General features: G+C 46.9%; 1 protein-coding gene across 2 annotated transcripts in view; it reads right to left on the bottom strand.

The window, feature by feature from the left end:
* MAP2K6 (mitogen-activated protein kinase kinase 6) overlaps positions 1-19,668 on the bottom strand; it is a 106,431-nt gene that overhangs the window by 42,669 nt on the left and 44,094 nt on the right. The window contains exon 1 of one of the 2 annotated variants that reach the window (XM_010856080.1): positions 16,849-17,606. The exons of the other annotated variant lie outside the window; for it this stretch is intronic. Within the exon in view, the coding sequence (XP_010854382.1) occupies positions 16,849-16,861 (13 nt within the window). The 5' untranslated portion in view covers positions 16,862-17,606. Of the gene's footprint in view, positions 1-16,848; positions 17,607-19,668 lie in introns of those variants that run through there. 2 annotated transcript variants of the gene reach the window in all.

The raw sequence follows: 19,668 nt of genomic DNA, 5'->3' as shown, positions 1-19,668 counted from the left end.
AAGGCAGCCAAGGCGAGAGCAGGGAGAGAGAAGGAGGACTGAAGAACCAGCCGAGGACACCAAGAACCTCTGGCCGCGTCCCAGGGGGAAAACCAGCGTGGACGGAGCAGCGCCGTCCGCTCGTTCAGAAAAGGTCCTCGTTCAAAGCAGGAAGGACTCAGAAGAGCTTCCTTACAGCTCCGGTCTCGTGACTGAAGCCTTTTTTTTGCAGACCTGGTGGAGCTGAGGTATGCGCTTTGTCACGCTAACCATTTGGTGCTGACTCTGTGCTCTTGAAAGAACCTAGAGGGACACGGCAGCCAAGCGCCACCCCTCTTGTGGTCTGGGGCCCCGGGAAGGCAGGCGTGGGGGCGAGGGGTTCGGCGGGGAACCCCCACAGCTGTGCCCATCTCCTTCCTCATTCACACGCTGCTTCATTCATGAGGCTCAGCAAAAGGAAGTGCAGTTACAGGGTGTGAAAAATACCACTTGACAATAAAACCAAGGCAGCAGCTTCCAAAGACACGCAGCGATGTGTCTCGTCTTTTCAAAACGCATACTCCATCCCGGCTAGGTTTAAACATCTCGCATATATTTTAGAGAGAAATACTGAAATGTCTCCGAGTGAAATAATACGACTCTAAGACAAACTTCCTAGGTGGTGCTAGTGGTAAAGATTTCACCTGCCAGAGCAGGAGACTCAGGGGACGAGGGTCCCCTGGAGGAGGGCATGGCAACCCACTCACTATTCTTGCCCGGAGAATTCCATGGACAGAGGAGCCTGGCAGGCAACAGTCCATGGGGTCACAAAGAGTCAGACACAACTTAGCGACTGAGCACGCAAGATAAGCTTCAAAATAGTATGTGAGTGGGGTGGGGTTTCCTATAGACCAAATAGCTGGTAACTGTCAAAGCTGAGTGATGAATATATGGTGGTTCATTGTCTGTCTACCTTTGACTATGATCGAAACTTTCCAAAATAGAAAGATTTTCTTGAATAGCTACTGAATCACAGAAAATTATCTTTTAGTAGTTGAAAAAGAGGAACAGAAAGAAGAGGCAAAGAGTGGGTTCTTTATCCCAGAGCCTCTGGAGGGAGCCTGACACCTCTTTTCCGTGGGGTCACTAAAGAGTCAGACACGACTAAATAACAAGAACAGACTTGCTGGACTCAGGGTTGCGACAAACCTTCAACTCGTAAAACTTGCAGTATCTGCAAAGCGCAGTAAAGCGGAGCCCAATAAACACGCTTCGCCTGTATTAGAAACGGACGCTGAATGTCACTAATGCCTTTTCAGTATTTACTGAAATAATCTAGTGCCCTTCCTGCTGTACACAAGCCGCCATGCTCTCTAACAAACGCATGTCTTGCTTCTTCCCTTTCTGCTTTCTTTCGCCACCTCATTTTCACTCTATTCCCTTCTCAACTGCTCCTGCCGCGGGCCTTCCTGAGGAAGCTGTATGTCTGCATCGCGTGCGGCAGTAGAAACTTGGAGCCTGCTAATCCCGGGATTCAGGTAACACCGACAAGGTCTTAACTTGACAATGCAAGGGGGCAAAACAAAGTTAAGGATTCAATGCCGACAGGAAGAAACAGGTAGTCCTAGATGGTCCTTGGGGGAGCGGGGGGCGTGCCCTTCTCTGGAACAAAGGAGATGATGCTGACTTCCTTTCGTTTCTTTCTAACTCGATGCCAAGGAAGAAATACACCCTTTCCCCAGGCCTGTGGCACATTCTGAAATTCTTCACGTCCCATGCTAGCAAGAAACAAGAAGGTAAAGAAGCCAAGGCCAAAACAATCTCAGAAAATACAGCAAGATTCCGCAGCTTGACACTCCAGCCCTCCAGCCTGAACAAACTCAGGAAGATCCTCTGGCCCACGGCTGCTTCTGCAATATCTCTCACCTTCCTCTCCAGGGAGGCTGGACGTTTTTGAGTTATGTTTTACAAACCACAGCCTGGCAAGACACCTTCTTGTTCTGCGGCACCCTTTGCGGGCTTACTGAATCTCCCACTGGTGATATTTTTCTGATTAGAGGTTCAGGATGGTTGATTAAAAAATAAAGAATATGACAAAGCTTCAAGAAAACCACAAAATTTAAATGTGAGGTTTTCTGAAAAGAGAAAGCAAACAACCTGTTTTTATGCACATCTACTCAGGTTTCATTGCTGTTTCAGATCCTCCTGGAACCCTAGAGGGAAAATTCCACAGTTCTACAGAAGGACTCAGGCGCTTATCTCACCTCTATTAACAAATATTGCTTCGGGCGGGGCCAAAACTCGGGGTGTCAAAGAAGTGGAGTGCTCTAGTCTTCATAACACGTCTAGAAATTGTTGCAGGCAGTCCCCTTGAAACACGTAAATAAATCAGTTCTTCTCTAAGACTAATAACAAAAAAGAAAAAACAGTACAGCTGACCCCTAAATAAAGGGCTTCCCGGTGGCACTAGCAGGAAGAACCCACTTGCCAACGCAGGAGACACAGACGTGGGTTTGATGCCTGGGTCAGGAAGATCCCCTGGAGAAGGAATTGGCAACCCACTCCAGTGTCCTTGCCTGGAGAAGCCTGCAGACAGAGGAGCCTGGAAGGCCACAGTCCACGGGGTCACAGAGAGTCGGACATGACTTAGCGCGCCCGCACATGGACCCCTGAATAACACTGGTTTGAACGTCGCAGATCCACCTATGAGCGGATTTTTTCCCCAGTAAGTTTGGTGTCTGTATTTTCATTTTATAGTTCTTTAATTGTGGTGGAAAGCTTGTGCTCAGAGTTCACAACACATGGAATCCAAAGAACTAGGGTTTGAGTTTTGATTTTGTCCAAACTGCTTGCGCTTCCTGCCCCGGGTTAGTCATTTATCAATTCCTGCATTTATCAGTCCCTTTGTTTTTGAGGCAGAGACAGCAGTCTGCAGATTTCTGACTGTGTGGAGGGGGCGGGTGGGATGGGGGTTGGTGTCCAATCCCTGCGTTGTTCAAGGGCAACATAAATTCTCTGGTGGGCTTCCCTGGTGGTCCCGTGGTTAAGAATCAGCCTGCCAATGCAAGGGACGTGGGTCGAGCCACTAGTCCAGGGAGGTCCCACATGCTGCGGAGCCACTCAGCACCTGTACCATCTCTCCTGAGCCCATGAGCCGAGAGCCAGTACTCTGCAACAGAGGTCACTGCAACGAGAAGCCCACACACTGCAACTAGAGAGGAGCCCTCGAGCAGCAACGAAGACCAGCACAGTGTTAATTGGTTACTTTTTAAAAAGTCCCTGTTGCGCCCACAGAATGAGCCACCTGCCTATCAGTGTGTGCGCTCAGTCGTGTCTGACTCCTTGCAACACCATGGACTGTGGCGCGCCAGGCTCCTCTGTCCATGGGATTTCCCAGGCAAGGATACTGGAGTGGATGGCCATTTCCTTCTCCAGGGGATCTTCCCGACCCAGGGATGGAACCCACGTCTTCTGGCAGGATTATTTACCATTGAGCCATCAGGGAAGTTCCGTGATCAGAAACGGGAGAGAAAGATATAAATTGAAAATTTGCCCCATGATGTCTTATACACAGCTAACTATACAATTTCTCCAAATTGGTTTTAATGGCTGACCAAAAATTAGAGGAGATGATTTATAATGATCCCTGGAAATACTAGTTTTATGATTTTCTTGACGTCGCAAGTCTGTATTGGGTTGATTTCAATTGCATACAATAGATGGTGGTTCTCACAGGTTTTTATCACTGGGGAGCAGGGTGAAGACCTGAGCACAGTGCCCACTAGCATCTATACGTAATTAGCCCGGTTACATCGGAAAACAACTCAATATGGTGCTGAGAAGAAAGAGGTCTCGAGAGAAGGGGCCAAGCCATCATGCTCATCGGCTGCAAGATCTTGAGACGTTATTAATTTAAGCCCCAACTTTAAAATGAGAATACCAGCATCTATCAACGCTTGGTGGGACTGAAGAGCAAACACAGGCAGGACCACTGAATAAACGCGTGTTGAATAAAAAAATATTGAAGTTGCCAGCTCAGGTACACTGCTATTTGGGACGAGTGCTTTCTTTGTTGTTGTTTTAATTTATTTACTGACGTATAGTTAATTTGGGCTTTCCGGGGTGGGTGGCGTTAGTGTAAAGAACTCATCTACCGATGCTGGAGACATAAGAGATGCAGATTCGGTCCCTGGGTTGGGAAGATCCCCTGGAGGAGGGCACAGCATCCCACTCCAGTATCCTTGCCTGGAGAATCCCATGGACAGAGGAGCCTGGCGGGCTGCAGTCCATGGGGTCGCAGAGAGTCAGACACGACTGAAGCAACTTAGCACGCGTGCCTAGTTGATTTACAATGCTGTCGATCTCTGCTATCCGGCAGAGCGATTCCGTTACACACACACATATATATATTCTTTTTCATATTCTGTTCCACTGTGGTTTATCACGGGATATTGAATACAGTGCCCTGGGATATAGTAAGACCTTGTTCTTCATTCATCCTGCGTATAATAGCTTGCATCAGCTAATAAACACCAAATTCCCCGTCCCTCCCGCCGCCGCCGCCCGGCCCCTTGACAACCACAGGTCTGCTCTCTGTCTGTGAGTCTTTTTGCATTTCACAGATGAGTTCCTTTGTGTCAAAGTTTAGATTCCACACGGAAGTGATAACACACGGTATCTGCCTTTCTCTTTCCGGCTGACTTCACTGAGTATGATCAGCTCTAGGTCCACCCATGTGGCAGGCAGGTGCTTTCTTATTAACAGGCAGAACCCGTGAGAATAACACACACCCAACTAACACTTGTTGAGAAGGCACAGCATGCAAGGCGTGGTTAGTGATCACTGCGGCTCCACAGGGTCAGCTCCACGTCCTCCAGTACAACAGCCTTGTCCAGACAGATAAACAGATCGGTCAGCTTTGCCATAGAATACAGCTGTGTCTCATCCTTGGACCACCATGACTCTCGGTGCTCAGTCACTCAGTCATCCCCGACTTTTCACAACCCCAGCGTGGCAGGCAGATTCTTTCTGACTGAGCCCCCTGGGAAGCCCTGATTACTCTTCACCCACTGATTTGTAGAAGGATTCTTGCTGAAGTGTTTCAGGACAATACATAAAATCTGAATGCAAAGGAAGAACTCCTGGGTTAAATTCCCTGTACACACTTTCTACTTCTATGTCCAGGCTTCTCTATGTCCAGGCTATAAAGCTATTTATAGGAACTAACGCGAAGCAACCTAGTTCTATTCGGAGAGCCAGATTCCACTGAAAAGCTATATTGCCATGGACTGTGCCTAAGGTATTTTAACCTTTCTGGACTTTAGTTCCTCTGATGCTAAAATGGAAAGCATTCTGTCTGTAAACTAGGACTTACCTCCTTAAATGGTCCTCTGGTGTCTGACAGGAGTACTACACCAGTTTTACTGTTGCTGTTGTTTACTTGCTAAGTCGTGTCAGACTCTTTGCAACCACCATGGAGCCTTGCGATGCCAGGCTCCTCTGTCCAAGGGATTCTCCAGGCAGGAACGCTGGAGTGGGCTGCCAGGCTCTCTTCCAGGGGATCTTCCCGACCCAGGGATCCAGCCCGTGTCTCCTGCATTGGCAGGTGGGTTCTTTACCACTGATCCACCGGGAATCATCAGCTTTATAGATAATGTCATAAAGTTTCTACTATGAGAGAGCTTGGCTGTGTGTTTATAAACTAACACCCTTCCCCTAAGGGGATTTCTGTTGAAATTGATAAGCCTATTCCGTTCCCATAAATTACTTTTAGCAGGGGCCGACTCATTGGAAAAGACCCTGATGCTGGGAAAGATGGACGGCAGGAGGAGAAGGGGACGACAGAGGATGGGATGGTTGGATGGCATCACCCACTCAATAGACATAAGTTTGAGTAAACTCCGGGAGTTAGGGAAGGACAGGGAGGCCAGGCGTGCTGCAGTCCACGGGGGCACAGAGAGCTGGACGTGACTGAGCAACTGAACAGCAGGAGTATATGTCAGTGACTACTTCAGAGGTGTGACTGTGGCTCCTGTTTGCATAACACTGTGTCTTAGGGATACGTGTGTGTGTGTGTGTGGTGACAGCTCCTCTCGATGTCACAGAAAGGGGCTCCTACTCCACCAGCAAATTCCTTGATCCCCGCATCCTAACAGGAATCTCCACCTCATGCTTCTTTCTTCCTGTCAGAGGATTTACCAGTCTCAGGCTAAACACTCACGGTCACTGAGCCTCTTAAATCAGCCGGAAACCTTCATATTCAAAATAAAATAAACGCTGATTCCTAAGATGTCCATGCTCACTCTTGCCCTTTCTGCTTGATCATGTCCAATTTACCTCGATTCCCACTCAGAATTGTTCTAGGAATGACATGTTCTAGACCTAATTTTAGCACAGGGTTCTTAAGTTTAAAACCTCAGGCTGTTTATCAAAATACACATTAATAAAATTATGAAAAAACACCGACTTTCCAAAAAAAAAAAAGTTACTGTGGGGGTAAAATAAGAACACGGTATATTATGAAACAAACCAGGATCTAAGGAAAGTTTGGGGTTTTTTTGGTACATTTGTTACTACTTTCTAGAAAATGATGGGAAATTTGGGCAACAGTCCAGCCAAGAAAAGAAGTCCGTGGGGAACAGAGACCAGAGAAACGCCCAGCGATGGTGGATGCGATCCCTGTGGATGTGATGGGATCAACAGCACAGAGGAGAGAGGTTAGACTCAGAGAAAGGCGTGGAGGGTCCCTCTCCAAGACAAGAAGCAAGGACATAAAGAATGACAACAGGAAGAAAATTCAGTGTGAAGGGAAGTATTGACATATAACAGGGTGTTCTGCCAAGATTTCCCATGGGGTCCAGGAAATATGAGGCCAAGACACATTAGAAGCAGCCACAGTTGGTCAGCAGAGGAGCTCTTGTAGTTTCAAACAAAATTTTACCGAGGAGACTTGCAGAACATGAGCTCCTGAGGAAGTAGCTAATATTCTGTGAGAAACATAAGAGAAAATTCCAACAAGCAGCTCAATTATGTACCATTGCAAAGTAGGCAGGTGCAGCCTAAACTCTTTTTCTTTCTCAGAAGCTTTTCCATTCCAAAGCTGCTCATCACAAAACCTGGCAACAAAAGTCAAAAGTGGTTCCCAGCTCAAGAACCGTCCATGAGTCCCCAAGGTCACATGTGAGAACACGATATGTTTTACTCTTCAATGAATTTTAGAAAGTTTGTTACTCAAGAGTTGGAATCCTTCATCTCCAGAGCTGCAAACCTCAAGGTCTACAGTAGATCCAGACATTACTTCGGCTCTTCGATTTTTATTACAGCAGTTTTATTGAGATATAATTCACATAACATAGTTCCTTACTTAAAATGCATCATCCAACGGCTTTTTGCACATTCAGAACTGTACAATCGTCACCTCAATCAACTCTACAAGATGTTCATCACCCACAAAAGAAACACCATGCCTCTTAGCGGTCACTCTCCATTTTTCTCCTTCTGGTTGTGTTGTTGTTGATGTTTAGTTACTCATTCGTGTCCAACTCTTTGCGACCTCACGGACTGTAGCTCACCAGGCTCCTCCATCCATGCAATTCTCCAGGCAAGAACACTGGAGTGGGTTGATACTTCCTTCTCCAGGGGATCTTCCTGACCCAGGGATCAAACCCACATCTCCTGCATTGGCAGGCGGATTCTTTACCGCTGAGCCATGAGGGGCAACCACTAACCTACATCCTGTCTGTAGATTAGCCGATTCTTGACGCTTCATGTAAATAAAATGTTTTCAGTGAAGTATAGTTTTAAAGGCTCATCCACACTGTAGCATGTACCAGTACTTCTTCCTTTCTGTTACCTAATCATATTTTCTCATACAGACATGCCACATTTTATTTCTTCATCCATCAGCTGACATTTAGATTTTCCCACTTTCTAGCTATTATGAACAATGCTGCCTATGGACATTCATGAACATGGTTGGATGCAGATGTAAATTTTCAACTCTCTTGAGTATATGTACACCTTGGAGTGAAATTACTCTAACCTTTAATTTTTTATTTGAAAGTGCCAAACTTTCAAACTATACCAAAGCAGCTAAACCATTTTACACTTTCATCAGCAATGAATGAATGTTCCAATTTCCCTGCATTCCTTGCCAACACTTATTTTCTATGTTTTTGATAATAGTCATCTTAGTGGGGAGAAGGCAATAGCACCCCACTCCAGTACTCTTGCCTGGAAAATCCCATGGATGGAGGAGCCTGGTGGGCTACAGTCCACGGGGGTCTCAAAGAGTCGGACATGACTGAGCGCCTTCACTTTCACTTTTCACTTTCATGCATTGGAGAAGGAAATGGCAACCCACTCCAGTGTTCTTGCCTGGAGAATCCCAGGGACGGGGGAGCCTGGTGGGCTGCCGTCTATGGGGTCACAGAGTCGGACACGACTGAAGTGACTTAGCAGCAGCAGCAGCAGCAGCAACAAGCAGTTACATGCTGTCTCCTTTTAAGCATAGTTGAAAAAGCATGCTTAAACTTTTTTTGAATGATCGCAGTGGTATAAATGGGCTTCCCAGGTGGCGCTAGTGGTAAGGAACCCGCCTACCAATGCAGAGACATAAGAGACGCCGGTTCAACCCCTGAGTCAGGAAGATCCCCTGGAGGAGGGCATGGCAAGCCACTCCAGTATTCTTGCCTGGAGAATCCTTTGGACAGAGGAGCCTGGTGGGCTACTGTCTATGGGGTCACACAGAGTTGGACACGACTGAAGCGACTCAGCAGCAGCAGCAGCAGCATTTTAGTAGATATAAAGTGGTATCTCAATGTGGTTTGCAATTCTCTGACAATAACATTGAGCATAATTCATGTATTTATTGACCATTTATATATCTTCTTGGAGAAATGTCTGTTCAAATTCTTTATTGTTTTTTAATTGGGTTATTTGTCTTTTTATTATTAAGCTATAAAAGTTCTTTCTAGAACAAGTCTCTAGTCAGATATATAGTTTATAAATATTTTCTCTCATGCCATGGGTTATCTTTTTACTTTCTTGATGGTGCCTTTGCCATAAAAAAGCTTTTAATTTTGATGAAGCCCCACGTGTGGGTTTGTTGTCATATCTAAGATAACATTGCCTAATTCAAGGTCATGAAGATTTATACCTATGTGTTATTCTAAGGGCTTCACAGTTTTAGTTCTTACATTTAGGTCTTTGATTCACTTTGAAGCAATTTTTGTATGTGGTGTAAGGTGGGGCTTAAATTCACTCTTTTGCGTGTGGAAAGGAGATCAAACCAGTCAATCCTAAAGGAAATCAACTCTGAATATTCATTGAAAGGACTGATGCTGAAGCTGATGCTCCAATACTTTAGCCACCTGATTCGAAGAGCTGACTCACTGGAAAAGACCCTGATGCTGGGAAAGATTGAAGGCAGGAGGAGAAGGGGACGACAGAGGATGAGATGGTCAAATGGCATCACTGATTCAATGCACATGAGTCAAACGAGCAAACTCTCAGAGACGGTGAAGGACAGGGAAGCCTGGTGTGCAGCAGTTCATGGAGTCACAAACAGTCTTAACTATTGAATAACAACAATTGGACTTAACTATTGAACAACAATCCAGTTTTCTGAGAACTATTTGCTGAAAAGACTGTGCTTTTCTTATTGAATTGTATGGGGACCCTGTTGAAAATAAACTGATTGTAATGAGAATTTGTTTCTGGGCTCTCAATTTGCCTCCATGGATCTATGTTTATCCTTATGCCAGTATTACACCATCTTGATTACTGCAGCTTTGCAGTAAGTTTTAAAATCAGAAAGTGTGATTCCTCAAAGACTGTTCCTCTTTTTCAAGGTTGTGTAGCTATTGTGAGTCTCTTGCATTGTCATATAAATTTTAGGATCAGTTTGTCAATTTCTGCAAAGAAGCGGGCTGGAATTCTGATGGGATTGCATTGAGCCTGCAGATTAATTTGGGGTATTGCCATCTTGACAATACTCTGTATGTTCATCTTTCTATTAATACTCTTTTAGGTCTTCTTTAATTTCTCTTGACAATGTAACTTTCAGAGTTTGACTTGTACTTACTTTATTAACTTTATTCCCAATTATTATATCATTTTAGTGCTATTATAAATGGAATTGTTTTTCTTAATTTCATTTTCAAATTGTTCACTGCTAGTGCATAATAATACAATTGACTTTGGTGTATTGAATTTGTATCTTGCAACTTTGCTGATCTTGCGTATCAGTTCTAATAGATTTTTAGGGGATTCCTTGGGATTTTCTATATGATAGTGATATTTTTCCTTCTTCCTTCCCAATGTGGATGGGTTTTATTTCATGTTCTTGCCTAAATGCCCTGGCAATACACAGTTGAATAGAAGCAGCAAAACTGAATGTCCTTGACCTATTCCTGATCTCTGATTTTGCCTTGACTCCTATCAACCCCTCAAATAGACAACTATCACTAGATAAATGAAGTAGGGCCAGTATGGTATTGTAATTTCTCCTTGTAATTTAAAATTCCCTAAGATGATGGTAAGAGAGTAAATTGGTACAAGCCCTACTGTGGGTAGTTCAACAAAAACCTGTTTTACAAATGCACGTTCCCTCTGTCCTAGCTATTCCATCACTAGGCCCATATCCTGCAGAGGTAGCTCCCTTTTATGAAAAATGATGGATGGACAAGTTTACTCAACAAGACACTATCTGTCACATCAAATGCACAACACCAAGGTTGGACTCAGTAAAGTGTAGGGCGTTTGAACAACGAAATTCTGTGTAGTTGAGAAGAGAATGTGGAATTTGTAATACATTAATATAGAAATACCTTAATACATTAAGCAAAAAACTCTAGATGCAAAAGACTATATGCTACTCTGTATTTTAAAATGGCAAGAAATGTATAAACAGATTTGCTCATACACGTGTAAAGTCTTTGGAAAAATACATTAGAAAATAGTAATAGTAAAAACAGGATACCAGAGGACACAGTAGGAAAAAGACAATGAACAGTAACCTTTTGTGTGCTTTCTCAATTTGACCCATGTAAACATGTGACCGATTCAGAAAACTAGCCTAAAAAGTGAAGAATAAAATCTAATGCCATAAAAGCCAGCAAACAGTTAACAGCAAGTTTAAGGACCGTCTTTAAAGGACCAGAAAGAAGTGGTGACAGGTGGTATCGAGAGTTTAGACGCTGTCAGAGCCGCAGCTCTTTTTCTGAGTCTGCCGCTAACTAGAAACGTAGAGACAGAAGTCGCTTGACTTTTCTGGACTCAATTCCTTTGCTGGAAAGTTCTGTGGTCAGGCTAGTTTACAGATTACACAACTAACAGATTGAACGTCTTCTGAGGCCAACGCTATGCGCTCTCCTTTTTGTGCATTTGAATCTCAAAGCCACTCTACAAAAACAAGCTATTTCATTAAAACTTGGAAAGAGACTGTGTGATCTAACAATGCTACTTCTTTTTTCCTATTTATTTGGCCACACCGAGTCTCAGTTGCAGCACGTGGGGTCTAGTTCCCTGACGAGGGACGGAACCCGGCCCCTGCACTGGAAGCCTGGAGTCTTTAGCCACTGAACCACCGGGGATGGCCCTGAATGATTCTTTTAAATGACTTTTTTCTTAAATTTTACAAACAAGTAAGAAAACTGTCAACTTGGGAATATCGGGTTACTCTCGAAACCCTTCTGTGCCGGGGAAGAGAGCAAATACCACTAACCGAGCAGCCAAAGACCCACTATAGAAAGTGAAAGCACATCTCCTGGGCTCAGTTCCCCAAATGCGCTCACCATCAGTCAAAGGCTGCCACACAGGGCTGCGAGGAACTGCTCACGTCCCACAGTGACACTGAAGTTCTGTTACATTTAACACTGCTCTGAATACACAGACCACTGTTTGTTAAAAAGGTTTTTTGTAGCACTGACGGACATGCACTGCCATGTATAAAACAGAGCTAGTGGGGAGCTGCTGTACAGCACGGGGAGCTCAGCTCGGCGCTCCGGGATGACCTGGGGTGGAGTGGGGAAGGGGCCAGGGAGGCCCAGGAGGGAGGGGATGTGTGTGTACACAGAGCTGACTCGCTTCATTGTAGGGCGGGACTAACAACACTGTAAAGCAATCGTACTCCAATAAAAAACAAAAAAACATGTAAAGGGCATTATTTCAAAAATTGATGACATTGGACTATGGGATGTGAATAGGTAACAGTATCATATCAAAATTAAATTCCTAGATATTTATAAAAAAATCAAGATGAATGTAAGGATTTCATTAACTCATTTTATAAAAGGAGAAACACAGCTGTAGATACAGCTATTGGAGTCGTCCCTTTCCTAGCAGAAGGCAACCTGGGGCAGACATCCTTGCAGAAGCTGTGATCACCGACCACACACCACCCTCCCTTCTGTGCATTATTAACCTGACCGCATCAGTTTGCCGTGAACTGAATCCAGGTGCAAGCACAAGCTTGATCTGACCCAGGAGGAAAAATGGAGACACCTACGTTTAACCTACAGCTCAGCTCGAAACCCCTCCCAGTCTGTGTCCTCAGGGCTGAGGGCATTTCCCCAGCTCTGAGGTAGCTGGGCTGCGGCCCGCCCGACGCCTCAGCACTGAACTTTAGAATGACCGGGGCAAACGCAAGGCTGTGCGGTGAGATCAAGAGTGCACCGAGCTGTACTCTGCCCCAGCCTGGATTCTCCTGCTTGACCACCTGCAGTGGGGTGTGTGCAACTTGTATCCGGCTCCCGGTTTCTCTCCATCACCCACCCCAACCTGCCTCCCCGATGTGGCTTTTCTAACTCAGCACAGGTTCTCAGCAGCTTCCAAACAGAGGGAGCCAAAGCGCCTCCTCTCTGGCTGCCCCGAGCACCCTCTGCTATCTCGGGGTTCCTGCGCTGAGTTCTCTGACACTGGAGGAACCCGGGGGCTGAAGCACGTGGGGCCCCTGTGATCTGCGAACCAGGATGGGCAGGCGTGATGCAACCCCACGGTACCCGCGGCGCACGGCTCTCAGATCCGCCGTCAGGGCTCTTAGAAGACAGTTTAAACACCAGCTGCCTCCACCGGTGAGCGGTGGGGACTGCCCCTCCGTCCTGCCGCGTGCCCTGGGCCCTCCTACCGACTGAGATCACGCTGATAAACAAGGCTCTCCCGCACAAGCCTCTATTTCAAGCTCTGAGCTCAGAGTCAGGACACAGCAGAAATGTGGGCTGAAGCCCAAGAGCGCCGGGCGGCAGCGGAGGTCATGGGGCAATCCACCTGCCCCCGGAGCCACGTGAGTCAGCAGATCTGGGTGCCTGAGGTGTTCTCGGAAGAATGCATGAATCACCTGTGGACGTCAGCCAGCCTCCTCTCTCCGTCCCCTGACCTGGCTGGCACATAGGGACCCAGGTTTGGGCAGCTCAGGTGGCAGGCAGGGAGGCTATGCCTGTGCCCAGGATACAGGCTCCCTCTGACCAACAACCCAACCATTGCCACTGTGGTCGGTCCTACAGCACCTGCAGGGGTCTCAGCCGGCTCCCCGCGAGGGGCTAATTATTAACAGACCTGGCACCCTAAAGCGAAGGAGGAGAGAGCGACGTGCTTCCTGGACTTCATGCTCACTTAACCCGAATACAGCTGTGCCTTCCCTGCCCTGAAGGCCTCTGCAAGCGCACCACTGCATCCACGGCTGCGAGAAAGCCGAGCCCGCCGCCGGGCCACCACGAGGCGGCAGACCAAGGCACAGATCTGCGTCCCAGCACATGCAACAGGTGTGTGACCGAGGGATCCGTTGGTTTGACCACAGGCCTCACTGTTCCAAAGCAGCCACTAGGCGAAACGGTGGGGTGGCCTGATAAAGGCTTCTCTGGTGGCTCAGTGGTAAAGAATTCGACTGCCAATGCAGAAGACGCAAGAGATGTGGCTTAGATCTCTGGGGCAGGAAGATCCTCTGGAGAAAGAAATGGCAACCCACTCCAGGCTGGAAATCCCATGGACAGAAGAGCCTGGGGGGCAACAGTCCATGGGGTCACAAAAGAGTTGGTAAAGGCTCAGGTATGGCCTCAGCATGAGAAAAACCACCTGCTCCTCCAGCAACACCTCGATTCATGCTCATCCCTGGGGTTTCTACACGCAGACTTGTTTCCTTTCAGCGTCGGGCGGTGGGGTCAATGTCAGCATGGTCGTCATGGCTTAGTGTCGTTTCTTCTTGGCCCCTTCATCAGCCCGCCCATCAGAGGCAGGACACATATGAATTTGGGTGTACATACGCAGATACGCAGGAGATGTGGGTTCAATCCCTGGGTCAGGAAGATCCCGTGGAGGACGAAATGGCAACTCGTTCCAGTATTCTTGCCTGGGACCCAAGGACAGAGGAGCCTGGCAGGCTACAGCCCACGGAGTTGCAAAGACTCGGACACGACTGAGCGCACACACACAAATATAAACATGCATCTGTTCAGTTCAGTCGCTCAGTCGTCTCCGACTCTGCGACCCCATAGACTGCAGCACATAAGGCCTCCCTGTCCATCACCAACTCCCAGTTTACTCAAACTCATGTCCATGGAGTTGGTGATGCCATCCAGCCATCTCATCCTCTGTCGTCACCTTCTCCTTCTGCCTTCAGTCTTTCCCAGCATCAGGGTCTTTTCCAGTGAGTCAGCTCTTCGAATCAGGTGGCCAAAGTATTGGAGTTTCAGCTTCAGCATCAGTCCTTCCAATGAATAATCAGGACTGATCTCCTTTAGGATGGACTGGTTTGATCTCCTGGCAGTCCAAGGAACTCTCAAGAGTCTTCTCCAACACCACAGTTTAAAAGCATCAATTCTTCGGTGCTCAGCTTTCTTTATAGTCCAACTCTCACATCCATACATGACCACTGGGAAAACCATAGCCTTGACTAGATGGACATGCGTGCACCCCTGCATTCGCTCCTTCCTATAATACCTCTAAAAGAGCGTCAAGACAGCTTACTGCACACTACCAAATGCTTCTCAGTTTAACAGTGGTGAAATTTTGCCCAAAGCTCCCCAGCAGAATGACACTTCTGTCTCATTTGCCAACAAAGCATCATGTAAGTGTGCCAGAACCAGTCTCTGGCAAAAGACACAGGACCATCGTGATTGGCTTAGAGCAACCATCCTCCCTATCGCCTCCACCCGGGGCTGGGGTCGGGGCCACCTCTCAAGCCCTCAAATCACACAGAGGAGGTGACATACCCAAGGGGAACGGGGCTTCTTACAGGAAGAAGGAAGGGCGGTGACAAGCGTGGCTATCAGAGCAGCAACTGATTGTATCTGCTGCATTAACCTGCAATCCGCACAGTGAAATGGGCTGAACCCTCTTAAATGAGGAAGACTTTGTGCATCACATGCATAATTTTCCAGGGAGAGGATACACAGTGATCATCATCTCTCAGCAGGCTCATGGACCTGAGAAAATTTTATACCCGTTTTCCTTTTAAAGGAGCACAATCCTTCATCTTAAATTTACAGAGCACTAGGGTTTCCAGAAACACATGCCCTAATTCAGAAGATGCAAATGTCTTCCCGGTCTCATTAACCGGCTCCTAGGGCAGGAACCAGAAAACTGCGAGGCCTTTGTCAAACTACACTCGTCTCAATGTGACTCCTCCTTGAATTCGTCCCTAGAGACCGATTTTCCCGGCTTCTAGGGTAACTGTTGTTGTTTAGTTGCTAAGTCATGTCCGACTCTTTGCGACCCCATATACTGTAGCCCTCCAGGCTCCTCCGTCCATGGGATTTCTCAGGCAAGAAGACTGAAGTGGATTGCCATTTCCTCCTCCAGGGTATCTTCCCCACCCAGGGATAGAACCTGCGTCTCCTGCTTGGCAGGCAGGTTCTTCACCACTGAGCCACCTGGGAAGCCTCGGGGTGTTAAATCCTGAGCAAATCCACCGTGCGGCCTGTTCAACACTCATTCTTCTAAAGGACAAGGGGACCGAGGGGGCGTCTACAAAGGGATGAAAGACACAGGATTGCAAATTCTCACGATGAAGAAGACAATTTGTGGCTTGAAAGTCAAAGAATCAAAGCCAAGGCTGGACGTGGGGCTGAAACCAACACAATATTGTAAAGCAATTACGCTTCAATTAAACGTAAATTAAAAAAAATTTACGATATCCTCCCAACTCAGCATTAAAAAAGTCGAGGCAGCTTGTCCGTTTCACTGTGTCTTCAGGGTTTTCTCCCAATGGCCCCAAGTGCGCTGTTCAGAGTCCTAGACGCACGACCATCACTTGGGTCAGCTGTGGGGACGGAAAGAGATGGAACCGTCGGGAGCTTTCATCTTCCAGCGCTCCCTCAGCTGTTCCATTTCTCTATCTGAAAAGGCTTCACAAATACAAAGGCATTGGCAGCAGCCACTGCAGGGGAGGGAGGGGCGGGGCATTATGAAGCCTGTGCCCTTGGGTGTGGCTCTGACATTTTTGCCAGGCAGACAACTGCTGTGCAGACAGAGATGAAATTATAGAATCCAGATTCACCCTGTAGCCACCTCGGCCGCAGGGGGACCCTATAAAATGACCATCCCGGACGGGACACTTTGGAGAATGAAAGAGGATACTGTTGAGCATGAAACCAAGACAAGTGATGTGAGGACGGGCAGGCCCGCTAGTCAGAGGCACGGCCTCCTGCTGGTCCGTGCTTGATAATACTACTCTCCTCTGCTTTGGTCTGTGTCCTTCACCCAGAGCTTGGCATGTAGCTTACATTGCGTTAAACGTAAACGTCGCCATTCCCTTCTCCAGGGGATCTTCCTGCCCCAGGGATCAAACCTGGGTCTCCGGCATTGCAGGCAGATTCCTTACCTTCTGAGCCACCAGGGAAGCCCCATTAAACATCACAGAGGATGCAAACCAGCAACTAAAATCACAGAGCATACCGTAACACATCATGACCGGGGAAGTCTGCTCACAGGGAGCCTTCCGTCTTCACTGCAACAGGACTCGGGCTGTCTTTGAGCGACAGCCACGCTGGTAGCCTGGCCACTGAAACTACCTGACGTTCACTCTGACTAAGGCATGAAGACCATGTGCATGCTTTGGTTTTTAAATCTTTGATCCAGAATATACCCGAGTGACTCACTGGACTATTTTGGTCTTGGGAATCAAGCTGCAGTGGGTCTTGCTGCAACCAACACGTGTCGGGGTAGACAGAGGACCTCCTAAGAAACCACGAGAACACGTGCGGAGACCAGGGGATCCTGCAGACCCGATGGGGCAGGCACCGCTCGAAAACCTCCTGAGCCCTGATCATATTCCTGTATGTTAAGTCATCTCCAAATCCTCTCCGGGGTCAACAATCATTTATGTACATTAACCCCTCTTCTCCAAGTCCTCTTGGCTAAAACAACATCTCAAATCTAGGACTCTGGGTTTCTAGCTTCTTCATCACTGGCCAAAATAAAAAATAAAAATAAATTTTAAAAGATATCTTACCAGGGAGGCTTAAAGAATAATAAATCACTTTTAAAAACATACAGCACTGGATTTCTGAGCTCACAAGTAAAAATACTGATTATAAAAATTTAGAGAATAAAGAAAGGGGCAAAGAAGAAAATTAAAATTACCCAAATGAATCCCAACCACCCAGGCAAAGCTAACGTTAGTATTTCAGTGCATGACTTTGCAGACTATTTTTGTGCATATATCTTTAACTATTTAATATATATATATATTAACATAGATACAGAAATTTCTCATACAATCAAGACCTCTCTGTGTATGTAATTTTAATACCGCTTTTATCCCTTAGCATTTTATTGTGACTATTTTCTGCAGACACTAACCATAGTTTTGTAAACGTTTTCTTTTTTTAGTTGTAAAATATTCCATTCAAATGGAATATGCAAACACGGGTTGTAAAGATGACTATTTATACATAATTGTTAAGTGACCAGTGGCATAGCTAGCATGCCTTGGTTGCAATGAAATACGTTTGGCTCTTTTAAACAAAACACAAGTGGGAAATGATATGCTAAGTCACTCAGCTTCAAGAACTTACAGTCAATCCACTTAGAAAAAATTCAAGACCTCTGAAGTGGACAGAGATCCAAATGAGGGTGGTATGAGACACATTTCTGTATAGGCTGACCAGAGAAGACACTCTGGGAGGGAAGGTTTGCCGATACTCCAGCTCCTAGCTTGTGTGTTTATTTGCCTGCACCGAGTCCTGGTGGTGGCATGCAGAATCCTTAGCTGCAGTACGTGGGGTCCAGTTTCCTGACCAGGGATTGAACCCGGGCCCCCTGCATTGGGAGTGTGGAGTCTCAGCCCCTGGACCACAGGGGAAGTCTCAATAATTTTAAAATCATACATCATTACTCTGAACATTGTTATGCTTTCTGCAGGCTTTGCCCTGCGCCAGAGAATGCCCATATGCCCTCAGCGGTGGCGGACCCCTGTAACCCCATGGGCTGCAGCCTGCCAGGCTCCTCTGTTCACGGGATTTCCCAGGCAAGAATGCTTGCATGGGTACCCATTCCCTGGGAAATCCCACGGACAGAGGAGCCTGGCAGGCTACAGTCCACGAGGTCACAAAGAGTGGGACACAACTGAAGTAACTGAGCACACACACACACACACAGCATAGCGTTTCCAGGATGTTCCGTGTTGTCTCAGCAAAAAGCCTGAGTCGAAAACCATTGCTTAATACTCAACCCGGCGGCAGTGAACGTGGAAGGGAACGCAGTCCTGAGCCTCTAGAAGAACCAACCAACACACAATTAAAGGAAGCTCGCCACAATGGCATTCACAGCTCCACACAACCCCCTTCCTTCCTCCCCTGCCCCCTTGATCATCTCAAACCTTCCTAGTCACAGATCACACACTTCCTAACAAACATCAGCCCATAAGCACCAAACAACGTGATGCCTGCGGAGCAGGCCAAGCAGGTGTTTTTCAGTATTAGATACAACAGCAGCTCAAGATTCCTCCCCAAGAAGTGTTGTTGTTGTTCAGTCGCTAAGTTGTGTCTGACTCTTTGAGACCTCATGGACTGCAGCACACCAGGCTTCCCTGTCCATCACCATCTCCTGGAGCTTGCTCAAACTCGTGTCCATCAAGTCGGTGATGTCATCCAGCCATCTCATCCTCTGTCACCCCCTTCTCCTCCTGCCCTCAATCTTCCCCAGCACCAAGGTCTTTTCCAATGAGTCAGCCTTTACATCAGGTGGCCAAAGTATTGGAGCTTCAGCTTCAGCATCAGTCCTTCCAATGAATATTCAGGGCTGATTTCTTTAGGATGGACTCGTTTGATCTTGCAGTCCAAGGGACTCTCAAGAGTCTTCTCAACACCACAAATTGGTCCTGAGAAGTATTAAAACACCCAGCATTAAAGTATTAAAAGTATTAAGTATTAAAAGATCCCAGCATTCTTGTCTTTTCCTATGCGTGTTTGTTATATATGGTCACTCATCCTCTGTTTGGAGAAGGCAATGGCACCCCACTCCAGTACTTTTGCCTGGAAAACCCCATGGACAGAGGAGCCTGGTAGGCTGTAGTCCATGGGGTCGCTGGAATCAGACATGACTGAGCGACTTCACTTTCACTTTTCACTTTCATGCATTGGAGAAGGAAATGGCAACCCACTGCAGTGTTCTTGCCTAGAGAACCCCAGGGACGGGGGAGCCTGGTGGGCTGCCGTCTCTGGGGTCGCACAGAGTCGGACACGACTGGAGCGACTTAGCAGCCCCAGCAGCAGC

The sequence above is a fragment of the Bison bison genome, unplaced genomic scaffold (assembly GCF_000754665.1).
Source record: "Bison bison bison isolate TAMUID 2011002044 unplaced genomic scaffold, Bison_UMD1.0 scf7180017864371, whole genome shotgun sequence".
Lineage (NCBI taxonomy): Eukaryota > Metazoa > Chordata > Mammalia > Artiodactyla > Bovidae > Bison > Bison bison.
The sequence above is the reverse complement of the archived record's forward strand: the minus strand, read 5'-3'. Positions and strand labels throughout refer to the sequence as shown.